The 13,298-nt window shown below is 41.7% G+C and overlaps 1 protein-coding gene across 4 annotated transcripts in view; it reads left to right on the top strand.

Moving 5' to 3' along the window:
* Positions 1 to 822: 822 nt before the first annotated feature.
* The window catches only part of CCDC150 (coiled-coil domain containing 150), a 44,175-nt gene continuing 31,699 nt past the window's right edge, over positions 823 to 13,298 (top strand). Inside the window, exons 1-5 of one of the 4 annotated variants that reach the window (XM_081934435.1) lie at positions 823 to 868; positions 1,102 to 1,244; positions 5,261 to 5,431; positions 5,791 to 6,011; positions 7,293 to 7,471. In XM_081934435.1, coding sequence (XP_081790561.1) covers positions 5,286 to 5,431; positions 5,791 to 6,011; positions 7,293 to 7,471 — 546 coding nt within the window. In that variant the 5' untranslated portion in view covers positions 823 to 868; positions 1,102 to 1,244; positions 5,261 to 5,285. Of the gene's footprint in view, positions 934 to 1,101; positions 1,245 to 5,193; positions 5,432 to 5,790; positions 6,012 to 7,292; positions 7,472 to 13,298 lie in introns of all 4 variants that reach the window. The other 3 variants (XM_081934434.1, XM_081934433.1, XM_081934436.1) reach the window with 3 other exon arrangements.

Raw genomic sequence — 13,298 nt, forward strand, 5'->3', positions numbered from 1 at the left:
ACTGTATACTTATATTGAAAACAGCACATACATTTATTTCTCCTTCTCATCTTCTTAAGCCCTCAAATCTATCTGTATTTTTAATGTCAGTTCTGTGACTCCAAAATTATGTCCCACCAAGGAAACAAATGGCAATAAAAAACATTTAAATACCAATCTTGTAAAAAAAAATTGCCGAAGTCTCCATGAGCATTTTGTTCAGTGGCATTTAATGTTTATAAATATTGACAATGCAACATTTTGCAACTTTATGTGTAAAAAATGTTTTCTTATCTGATAAAAGAAAATTAAGCATAATAATATTCATCAGATCAACCTGGGGCATTTAAAATAGTAAACAAGAAATTAGCTTATTTGGCTGTCATTATTAAACAAACTATGAATTATGGGGCTCAGAGGGCACTGATCTCTGGTGGATCCTTCTGGACTGGTGTTGGGAGGCTGGCCATAAACAGCACACAGTGTTTTGTTGGTTCTCCCCTCCTTCCTTTTCCCCCAGAGCCAAACCCAATCAGTGTTGATAGGAGAGGAGGGGTCCATCTTGCAGCCTATATGCTATGTGGGGTCCTGCAGAGCTTAGTACTTTTTCCTTTCTTATTTAATATTTACATTAAGCTACTGGATGAGTCCCACGACCATCCCCGTCCTTCCAAACGCCAGCAGCATCCACAATGCTTTTCTCTCACTAGATAGACCTAGATCGTTTTCCTTGCGCCTGGCTGCGTTACTTTTCTAACACCACCCTTTGAAGAACAGCTCTCGAAAGCTGGGCGGGGTTGGGAGGAAGAGGAGCGGCGGGACTACGAATCCCACAATGCAGCGGGACGTGGGACGCGCGTGCGTGGGATGGCGCTCTCTCGGGAAGCGGGTGAGTTTGAAGCTGCAAGAGGAGCTCCATGGAAACCAGGCCGCGGGGACATCAGGGTCTGTCGGGTGAGCTCCTGCGCTCCTGGAAAGGGGCCGAGGAGGGCGGTTTGCAGGCTCGGGCGGAAGAGCTTGAGGGTGTGGGGGAGAGCAAGCAATAAAGATGGACTCCAGGCTCCTTTTGACCCCACGAAGCTCCCGCCCTGCTAAACTAATCCCCCTTTTGGTCGGTTTTAGGACTTAAGATCCGAAGGGGCTTCCGACCTGTGAGCTCTTATCGAGGCCGAAAGAGCTGCCTTTTTCAGGGAAGATGAGCGGCGCTGAATCCGGAGCCTCCAGCTGCACGCAGGCTTGATGACTGAGATGCGGACCCTCCCTTGGTAATCAGCTTTGAAGGGGGATATATCTCTGCACAGACGCTGCTCTAAAATTATAGCCGGTGGCACGGAGGAAGACTTGTCATGATCCCGTTTAATGTCTAGTATAATGAAAAGAAGGACTAGGGGAGACATGATAGCAGTGTTCCAATATCTCAGGGGTTGCCACAAAGAAGAGGGAGTCAAACTATTCTCCAAAGCAACTGAAGGCAGGACAAGAAACAATGGGTGGAAAATAAGCAAGGAGAAAAGCAACCTAGAACAGGAGGAGAAATTCTCCGAATGTGAGAAAAATGAATCAGTGGAATGACTTGTCTCCAGAAGTTGTGGGTCAGTGGTGGGTTCCGGATCTCATTGCAACTGCTACGGTTGCAACAGGGCCCAGCGTCCTCCACATGGACGTGTGCAGCGCATGTGTGCAGTGCTCGCATGTGTCTTATCGTCCAGCAACACCTCTGTGATGCTCCAGCTGCTCGGCAGAGCGTCACACAGGCGCTGTACGTGCCATGCACATGCACAGAAGCGCCAAAGAGTTTAAAGACAGGAGCGCGGGTGGGTGGGCCCTCTGGAGCACCGTACCGGAAAGGTACCCAGTGCTCCGGGCAGGCTCAGGTATGCCTGTACTGGGGCATACTGCCTGCAACCCACCACTGTTGTGGGTGCTCCATCACCGGAGGTTTTTAAGAAGAGATTGGACAGCCATTTGTCTGAAATAGTATAGGGTTTCCTGCTTGGATAGGATGTTGGACTAGAAGACCTCCAAGGTCCCTTCCAACTGTTACTCTCTTATCTGATTTCCTTATTGGTCTGTTGCTAATTCCTTGTGCCTTTGAGTCTTGATGTGGAGAGTGAGCTCTCTCTTCCTTCTGGCAACATCTTTAATCATGTTTTCAGCTGCTGACATAGTGTGACTCTTTATTAATAATAGCAATAGTACTTAGATTTATATACTGCTTTACAGCACACTCTCAGCGGTTGTATTCATGATGGCAAGAGCTACTGGATTTAGCAGGACTTAATCACAATGGGAAGGTGGGAACAACTGGCCTTTTTTGTTGAATTATAGTATTGCTTTTTTAAAAAAAAGTTATTTATTTACAAACATGCAAAATACACACACACAAAACCACATTTACACAATACAATATGAACAGGAACTTCCTGTTCTTTCTAATAGCAATTGCCAATCGATACCGTTCTCCTTATATTATTTCCCCTTCTAGTATATTTCATTTGCATTTCACCATTCTTAACCCTCTTATTTTACTCATCTTTCTGTTATATTGGCTGATTACCTCTAGTAAATTTAAACCTCTTGGATGCATATATATATATATATATGTGTGTGTGTGTGTGTGTGTGTGTGTGTGTGTGTGTGTGTTAATTCTCCTTAACTACTATTTTGGGGCTTTATTGGCTTTCTTCATTGATCCTTGTTTCTTTCCTCCATTTATCCCATATTTGCTAGTATTCTGTTTCTTCTTTTCCCTGGATTTCTTTTGATAATTTATCCATTTTGGCACAATCCATCATCTTTCTTATTATTTCATCTTCGCTTGGAATTAATTTGTTTTCCATTTTTGAGCAAAGGCAATCCTCACCGCTGTAATTATATGTAAAATTAAATACTGGATTTCTTTTTTATATTTTGCAGTCATTATTCCTAGTAAAAAAACTTCAAGTTTCCAATCTATTTTGACTCCTTTTATTGCCTCTAGCCAATTTGTGATCCTTTTCCAAAAAAAAATTAGCCTTCTCACAAGTCCACCATAAGTGGTAGTATGTCCTATGTATTGATTCACATTTCCAACATTTTGGGAAGGTATTTGCTGAGATTTTAGCTAACCTTGTTGGTGCCAGGTGTCATCTATAAAACATTTTGTACTGGTTTTCCTTGTATGCAACTAATAGTGTCATTTTTAAGTTTGTTCCTCCAAATTTTTCCCATTTATCCAATTCAATATTATAGCCAAAGTTCTGTGCCCATTTTATCATTTGTTCTTTCACGATTTCTTCTTCCAGTTTATACTTCAGGAGAAATTTATATATTCTCCCTTTCTATCAGAGCTTTGAATTATTTTATCCAATTCATGTGGTTCCATTTCGATGCCATATAATTTAGTATCCTTATTGTGTTTAGTTTTGATTTGCAAGTAGGTTAGCCAGTCAACTTTCATGTTTTGTTCTGCCAATTTTTCAGTTGTTTTTAAATTTCCCTGTCCGTCAATTAAGTCTCTGTATCTTAGCATTTTGTTCATATCTATAAAATTTGAATGGATCGTCCTTTCTGTCGGGGATAGCCAGTTCGGGATTTTCACATAATGGATTTTTTAAAATTTTGAGCCAGTTTTGCAATAACACTTTTCTAATTAGGTGTTTTTTAAAGTATTTGTGCGTTTTATTTTTATCATCCCATAGGAATGTATGCCAACCTGCTTGCAAATCATGGCCTTCTAAGGTCAGAATTCTTTTATTCTTTAGCTCTGTCCAATCCTTCACCAATGTTATTGTTACTGCTAATGTATATAATTCCCAATTTGGTAATGCTAAACCTCTCCTCTCCTTGCTGTCTTGCATTGATCCTCGCTTTTCGTCCTTGCCAGATGAACATAGCAGTTATTTTGATTAATTCTTGAAAGATTTACCCGGATTGATAGGTGCGGCTTGCAACAAAAATAAAATCCTTGGTAAAATATTCATTTTAATTGTGGCTATGCGGCCCATTAGTGATAGCTGAATATTCTTCCAATAGTAAAAGTATTTTTCCAAAAGCAATAGTATTGCTTTCCTGAATGTGAAGAACCCACCCACACCAACAGCACAATAGCATTGGGTTTTCCCACTTCTCTACAGGGTCAGTCTTCCACTAGCTGTAATTATTAACTGCAATCTTTGTTCATGCTACATATTTTTATCTCAGAAAAGGAACTTTTCTGCGTCATACAAGAAGCATAAAGTAGCACAGAATAAAATGTCAGTTTAAGAAAAGGCAATTCTTCTACAGTCTCTGCATTAAAGAGTTTAGAAGATTGACCTTGTCACTCATGCAATATTTTTGCCAAGTTTCTTCTGTGCAGTAGAATGGGTTGTTTTTAATCAGTTTTGGATTTTTCTTTTTTTAAGGGAAAATAAAAAAAACTCAGAATTGACAAATATGTCAGTTTTTAAAACAAGCTGAATGGTGAGCGAATCCCATGGCTTTGATAGGGATTTAATATCAAATGAAATGTACACCAGAGAGTTAAAGTCAAATCTGGATGGCTCAGTATATCAGATAAAAGGGATGAGTCGTCATGATGTTAGTGATAATATATCTTTGGAAATAATTCTCTGTGTTGTCAGTCTTCTCTTTCTGCTTCAAGACAAGGAAGGCTTATAGTGAAATTATTCACTGTAAACAATAGTAATTTCACAAAAAGCCTTAGTTGCCTCTCCTTTTTTCAGAAGTTTTGTTTGGAAAATCTCTATTGGCATTTATTGGCTTATATTACACTTATTGAATTATCCAAGAAAATTAGGAAAACTTATCCTTTTAACTCAGCTTCAAGAAAAGAGATACTCTATTCCCATATTACAGAATAAGAGTAGATAGCCGAAGGCTCTTGGGACACATGTAACCCCCAGGCCTCGCTCTTGAAACTGCTTCTGACTGAAAAAGCTAAAAAAAAATTAGAAGTTTCTTGCAATTCTGAGTCAGGAAACATAAAAATATAGTGTCCTACAACTGACATTTAAAAGAAAATGTCAGTTGAAAAAAAAAATTAGAAATCTTAGCACTGTCTAATTCTTCTTACACCTATTTCATTTTCCAGACATGCAAAAAAGTATGTCAGTATGGCAGCTGACTATAAAAATTATCTATTTTTATCTATTCGTTTAAAATACATAAACATTATAGAAACCATTTTATTATTTCTCTCTGCAGTTATCACGTCTTTATATTTTTTTTCAGTGATTAATGAGCTGGTTTGAAGAGCACTCATTACTACTACCTCTAAATGTAATTGTTTTTAAATCAGATACTAGTTGAAAACTGAGATTGTGATGGCAAGGCCAGTAATTTCCCCAATGGATGTCCACCCAACCGCTCCTGAAACTTTTGTTGTGCTGGACCAAAGAATGAAAGTAGTTGAAGAGGAGACAAATACACTATTGAATGATCTGCAGAAAATGGGAGTGAACGGACACAGGTATGATTGAAATGGATCTTGCACAATCTTGAATAGGTTTGCTTAGAAGTAAGTTCCGCGGTAATTTACTCAGACTTGTTTTTAGGAAAATTTATTTAAGAATGCTCGTTTAATTCTGAGTTTGCTTTCTTCCGTATCTGTTTCTCTTTCTGAGCTTCATGTTGCTTCTTCCCTTAGAATTTAATTATTAGCAGAGTTTTTCTATTCTAATTTAATCTGGTTGCTGAATTAATATAAGAGAAATGAGAAATAGATTTTGTGGCTTTGTTGTGTTCCAGATCGTAGCTAATTATATTAAATATTGATGAGATGCCAGTGATGATTCCAAACAAGTAAGTATTCCTTTGGTCTTTTCCCAGCATGGAACTCTTAGCTGCAAAATACCCGGTGAATTCTGAGAACCACCAATCCATCAGCCCTGTCCAAGTTCGAACAGCATTTGTTGAAGCAAATAACTCACTGTGGAGAACCTGCGAAACTCTGGTGAATCGAGTATGCCGTCTCGAGAGTGTCATCCAGACCGTAAAACTGAACATGTTTCGATTACAAACAGAAAAGGAATTGAATCCAAAGCATGCAGGTATTATAGAAAGACAATGAAAAACTGTAGCAACATACATTATCTATTCGAGGTAGTCCTCACCCTTAAACCATTCATTTAGTGACTGTTCAAAATTACAATAGCACTGAAAAAAGTGACTTATGACTATATTCACACTTTCGACCATTGCAGCATCCCCTTGGTCACGTGTTCAAAATTCGGATGCCTGGCAACTGGCATGTATTTAAAACTGTTGCAGTGTCCCTGGTCATGTGATCACCTATTTCACCACATCAACAAAGTCAATGGGGAAACCAGATCCACTTGACAATCATGTTACTAACTTAATGACTGCAGTGGTTCACTTAGCAACTGTGGCAAGAAAGGTTGTTACATAGGGGCAAAACTCACTTAACTGTCTTGCTTAGCAGTGGAAATGTTGGGCTCAGTTGTACAGGTAGTCTTCTATTTACAACCACAATTGAGCCCAAACTTTATGTTGTTAAATTGTTCAGTGAATTCCCCCCCCCCCCCCCCGTTTTAGGACTTTTCTTGCCACATTTGCTAAGTAAATCAGTGCAGTTGTTAAATTAGTAACACAGTTGTTAAGTGAATCTGGTTTCCCCATTGACTTTGCATGTCAGAAGGTTGCACAAGGGGATCACATGATCCTGAGGCACTGCAACCATCATAAATGTGAGTCAGTTGTCAAGCATCTGTATTTTGGGGATGCTGCAAAGGTCATAAGTGAAAAATGGTCATGCCACTTTTTTTGGTGTTCTAACTTTGGATGGTCACTAAGAAAACTGTTGTAAATCGAGGACTACCTGTATACCTTCTTTCCTTTGTGCCAAGCCTATAGTCTCTACAGTAGCAGTTGCCTGTGTAACTATGATCTGCTTACTGTAGGCCTAACTCCACATATATTTTATATGTAACTTATAATTATTTCCCATCATAATATGGTGAGGAAATGTGCTGTCAGCTTTTAGCAATCTTGAATTGAGGGATTTATGAGGACTATAATAAAGAGAGCTTGGATAGGCAATTTGAGAGCCCTAGCCAACTTTACTGCTGTTTTTATATGATTGGATATAGGATAACATATTACCATCTGAAGTAGCACATCAGATAATCCATGATCTAGATCTCCAATTCAGGATAATGCTTCCTATCAAATCACGATAAGTGTTTTTTTTTTTTTGGATGATGGGCAGCTTTTTTTCATCTTATAAACCTTTTTTGAGTGCTTCTTATGGGAAGTTTGGGCAATTTTATTGAGTACGACTATGCCTCCATTCCTCCCTTGCTATTTTATAGCCAATTTAGAACAGCGCCTGAATACAATACAGGAGGAGCACATGAAAGAGCTAAAGGTGCTGCAAATGGAAGGGCGAATGCTGTGCCAGCAGCTGAAGGAGTCTCAAGAAGAGGAAGAAAAAGCCAGAGAACACGTGCAGAAGCTAAGCGCTGCCCTAGAAATTGCAACCACAACAAAGGTATACTTTTTCTTTCTGTTGCTTCTTTAATCTCCAGTTTAATGTAAATCACTTCTACCACATTACTGGTCTTAAATTCTGAATTCACACCATATGATAAGCCATGATTTCTTTCCTAATGCATAATTGGCTCAATTCATTCATCTGCATTAATCTTTTTCAAACTACACTAGCTGGGTCTACATCGCACACTAAACCAGTGCAAATAATTGTAGCTTGGTACCTGCATGGACCCAACTTAAAGGGAATAGCTCATAGTATTCTTCTAACAGAAGACTATATATAGCTCAGGTTGAACTGTGGTATTGTCTCTGAGCTTTCATTACCCAATTAGGTAACCTCAGCAGTTCAAGTGAGTTAGTTTTGCTCCCTGTTATATACAGGAATATATTTGTGTGGGATGTGATTTGCTCCTTTGGAATGAATGAAATGTTTCAAGCAAACAAGTGAGCTCAGAAAGCACCAGGGACTCCTCTGTTAGTATTGTTTTTATTGCTATTTACAGAGAAGCCAGAAATCCTATGACTTTACTTGCAGTGGACAGAGGAATGAAAAATGCATTTGTCTCATACTCATTCCACCTAGATTGGTTAGGAAGGATATTAGATGTATTAAGGCGATGAGATCACCCCCATTCTAAAAGGGGAAAAAATGAAGTGATATTCAATGTTATTTGTACACTTGAAGTGAGGTAGTTCATGACTAGGAGTCTCTTTGAGGCAGTGCTTCTCAAATAGTAAGGCAGGCCCCCCAGGGGGGGGCGCGAGGCTCCGTAAAGGGGGGCTCAGCTCAAATTATTTTATATATTTTTGTTTTGCAGGTTAAAGTTTTTTTTAATATTGTGTTCCTTTAAATCCTGTGCTCCTTTAAATCTTTTCTGCTACAGTTAATAAAGCTATTCTTTGTTGTAAATTGATCCACATTTCTTTCTTTTTTTATTCTCTTATACGTTAATAAGGATACAGTGTTATGCAGAGGTGTACTTATAACAATTTTATAGACAAATGATACTATTTACAGTCGCGCGGGGGGCGCGAAATGTTTTCTTCTTCCTAGGGGGGGGGGGCATGACAGAAAATAATTGAGAAGCACTGCTTTGAGGGAAGAGAGTTAAGCAGGTTTGAATGGGATGCCATGGTAGGGACTTGGGGATTTCCAATAAACACTTTTGATTCATTCAAGTACAGCTTCATATATTTCTGTTTCCCTGTGCTCATTTGAAATTCCTTGCTTTTTAGCCCTGTCCTAAATTTTACAGATTTTGTAGTACGTACCGTATTTTTCGGCGTATAAGACACACTGGAGTATAAGATGCACCAAGATTTTGAAGAAGTAAATTTTGTAAAAAAAGATTTTGCCCTCCCAAGCTCCCAGGAGCACTCTGAAGGCCTCCCAAACCCTCTGAAAACTGAGGTATGCAGAGAGTTTGGGAGGCCTGCAAAGGGCTTCTGCGCGTCGGGGAGGGCAAAAGTGTGATGTGTGGGGGCTCGATCATCCTAAAGGGTAACGCTTTTGTCAATCTCAAATCCGCTTTTCTCTACCCCTCCCCCTGGCAGGGCAGGATTAAACATATCTCTCCGTGCTTTATTTTTCCCCCCTTCCTTCTGTCCGGCGACCACGCAGAGCCACTTGGCAGTCAACTCGCTTTTTCTCTTCAGTGAGGAGAGAAAGACACATGGGGGCTGCTGAACGGCTACTGCTGCGCTCGACCGGGAACGGCCCATTGGGCGAGGAGGGCTGGGGATCCCTTTCATTTGGATTAACAGTTCCTCGTGGTAGTGCCTGAGCGGCAAAAGGGAAGCCCAAAGAATACGACCTGGCAAGGCTGCCTCCTTGAAAAAACGGGCTTGTTCACAGCCCTCTTTGCAACTCCGCTTCCTTAATCTCAGTGCAAAAGCAGGTGCCAGGCTCCCAGCTACCTTATCTCTTTGCTGCATGACAGATCCGGGCAGATTGGAGGTAGGGGTGGAGGAAGAGAAGAGGAACAGTCTCCTCTCCATGAAGGCTTTTCTCAGGACGTTAGATTGGGAAGTTAAAAACCTGGAATGGGATACAATCAAGCTCCTGAAATTGTTTCGCTGCCACCTCAAAACGCTGTTACTGCAATCTCTGCCGCCTGGAACAGCCCGAGAAGAGGAAGGTGAAGTGGGTTCTGCAGAGATTGCTGTAACAGCATTTTTGGGTGGCAGCATAGCGATCCAAAGCCAAAGCCTTTGAATCAAGTTTTGAATCAACCCCATTCCAGGTTTTTAATTTCCCAATCTAGCATCCGGAGAAATCTAGCATCTCTGAGGCACCTCTCATTTGCAGCAGGAGGAGGAGGGCGGCACATACAAAAGCCTCTGAGTAACTGGGAAAGAAAGCCGCGCTTGGAGCCTGCTGAAAACCGCTGCCCGAAAAGAGGCTTTTGCATATGCCGCCCTCCTCCTCCTGCTGCAAATGAGAGGTGCCTCAGAGACGCTAGATTTCTCAGGATGCTAGATTGGGAAGTTAAAAACCTGGAATGGGGTGCAGTCAAACTTGATTCAACGCCTTCTCCCCGTGGAAAAAAGAGCAGCTCCACTCTAGCGCTCTTCCCGCTGCTGCTGCTTGGCCTGAAACATGAGGATTGTGGAGGAAAGCGTTTTCAGGCTGAGCAGCAGCAGCGAGGAGAGCGCACACGATTTCCTCCACGATGAGCTGTGGGAAGTGGCTGCCATTGATGCCCTCAGGGCGAAGACGTTGCGAGTGGAGAAGGCTCAACCCCCCCAGGAGCTGCCAAGCCCTTGCCATCCCTCTGACACCCCTGAGGATCATGGAGGAAAGCATTTTCAGGCAACGGATATCCTCCCTGATTCCAAAAATGGTGCGTGCGGAAGGCGCTGCCACCTGAAAGCTCTTTCCTTCACGATCCTCACATTTCAGGTGGTGGATCTGGCCAGGAGAAAAGAGAAGGCGCGTCTGCGGTGGGAGGACACTCAGCAGGTGTCAGAGGGGTGGCAAGCACTTGGCAGCTCCTGCGGGGGCCTTCAAAAGGCTTTCAATGCAATTCCCTGGGCCACTTCAGGAATCAGACTCCATGAGTAAGTGAGGATCCCCGCTGCCTGGAATCACCCGAAAATCCGATACGCGGACCAGGTGAGCAGGCTACATTCGGAGTATTAAACGCACCCAGATTTTCACCCTCTTTTGGGGGGTAAAAAGGTGTGTCTTATACTCTGAAAAATACAGTAATTCCTGACAGATTTCCCTAATTCATTGTGTGAAGTTATAATACTATTAGGTCTAATGCTTTCTAATGCTACAATCTACCTGTTGTGTATGCACATGTATCTATTTATTCACACACATAAATATTAAAATCCATAAAGTTTGGCAATAGTGGCAAGGGGAAATCTGTTCAACAACTCAACATAAGATATGGTATTATGAATCCAAAGCTTAGGTGTTCCCAGCAATCTGAAGTATGATTCTGTAGAAGCCCTTCTTAATCTTTGGGAATATGAAGGTAGTGAAGTCTCATAGTAAGATAGGTCTTCTATTCAGTGATTGGGAGAGGCTCCTTGGCTTACTGAGAAACTTCACGTGAGAAAGTGAATACTGACAGAAAACAAAGAGCAAATCTGAGTGGGCAAGCATGAGTATACATTCAGGTTTGTGTCTACACTGTGGTGGCAAAGGTGTTGAGTTCAATTATTTATCTTTCTTTACTGGATTTGTGGAATGCTGTCTGTCCACTGATGCTCTTGATAACGGCTTGGAATTGTTTGGAGAAGGATAGCCAGAGGAACTAGAAATGGGCTGCAGTGACCTGACAGTGCAGCTAAAATTTGCTTGAATGTAAAAACCAGCTGGACAGAAGTCAAACAGTTAGGAAGGGGTGATGTTATGTAATGTCAACTCAGAGGAATTTGAGCCTAAGGATCCTGATAAAGAAGATGATAAGAGGAACTCGATCAGATGTAGGCTGGATCCCTACCCTTTTTGGCTGGTGCACACAGCTAGGGAGAAGTTGAATTCAGATTGTGATAAATATCTTCTTGTTGGAAGTAGAATTGCCATTGTCTTTACTGAGGCCCTTTCCTTAAGCGACTGGCCCTATCCAGCCATATTAGCCAGGTCTCCAACATCGGGGGGGGGGGGGATGTTGCTAAGAATGTGGGATGGTATCAGTTTTAGCTTTAGATGGGGTCATGCTGTTCCAGAAAGAGCTGTTCTGCCGTTTTAAGGTCTTTCTCCTGTTTCTGGTAGAAGGGCAGGTAGAAGCCATGGCAATGAATTTTCTGTGCCAGCACTGCTGGCTGCCAGCCAACAAGATAGCATGCTAGGGAAATTTTTAGGCAATTTTTTTAGAAGCAAACAGTCCTTTTTAACTATAAAGATGGTCACGGCTTGGCCTGGGTCAAGACTTTGAATCCAATTTTTTAAAAAAGACAAATCCAAGGGAGAAGATAATAGACACCACGGGGTGGGATCCAGAGTTCAAACCATGGCAGAACAAGGCAAACATGACAGAGCTGAGGCTTGAAAAGTTATTCTCGGCATATTCCCTCAGGGATTGAGGCCAATAAATAAGCCATGCTGAGCCATCACCCAGATGTACAGCCGAGGTACATTACTCATTCGATGCTAGCCTACTTCTTGGACAGTGTTTCTGATGTTCGGTATCCTGCCCTGCAAATGGTGTCGCATTTTACGTATATTTCTGCTCTCAGAATCTGAGAGGCTGTGAATGGGTTCAAGCAGGTAGTCCTGGGGGTTTGCTGGATCCACCTCAGGCAGGATGGAGTTACTGGCTTTGACTTTACTAAAATCACCCCTCCAGGACAGTTATCCTTAGAAGCCTCTGGTTGGACTTCCTTTTCCTTCTCATGAGAAGTCCAGCAGGGCCACAACAATGAGAGCCTTTCTTCGGTTTTGTGCCAATTCCAGCCTTTCTTGGAATGGCTTGTGCAATGGCGGTTATGTCACTTCATCCTTGGATTATCTATCTTGTTTTTCCATGGGACTTCCCTTGAGGGCCACTTAGAAACAGGAATCACCTGTTATTGTCATTGTACAGCGGTATTTCAAGAGCTGCCTTGGTTGCTGGTTTGCTTCCCAATACCATTGAGGTTGCTGATCATAACTATAAAGCCCTAAATGGCTGGGAGTCCGGTTAAACGGAAGTGTGCTTACTCTTGGTAGAATCTGCCTGCCCAAAAGGTTCAGGCAAAGAATGTATGCTAAAAGTCCTCAATGAGGGAAGAAAGCCTTCTTTGTTGGAGTTTCCCTGTGGTGGAATAAAATATGGTAAAGCCACACTTGGAATACTGCATTCAGTTCTGGTCGCCACGATGTAGAAAAGATGTGGAGACTCTAGAAAGAGTGCAGAGAAGAGCAACAAAGATGATTAGGGGACTGGAGGCTAAAACATATGAAGAACGGTTGCAGGAACTGGGTATGTCTAGTTTAATGAAAAGAAGGACTAGGGGAGATATGATAGCAGTGTTCCAATATCTCAGGGGTTGCCACAAAGAAGAGGGAGTCAAGCTATTCTCCAAGGCACCCGAGTGTAGAACAAGAAGCAATGGATGGAAACTAATCAAAGAGAGAAGCAACTTAGAACTGAGGAGAAATTTCCTGACAGTGAGAACAATTAATCAGTGGAACAGCTTGCCTCCAGAAGTTCTGAATGCCCCAACACTAGAAGTCTTTAAGAAGATGTTGGATAGCCATTTGTCTGAAACGGTATAGGGTTTCCTGCCTAGGCAGGGGGTTGGACTAGAAGACCTCCAAGGTCCCTTCCAACTCTACTATTGTATTGTATTGTATTGTATTATCCCTAAAAAATAAGAGTAGTCCAGGG

The sequence above is a fragment of the Natrix helvetica genome, assembly GCF_964273705.1.
Source record: "Natrix helvetica genome assembly, chromosome: 1".
In the NCBI taxonomy this organism is placed as follows: Eukaryota; Metazoa; Chordata; class Lepidosauria; order Squamata; family Natricidae; genus Natrix; species Natrix helvetica.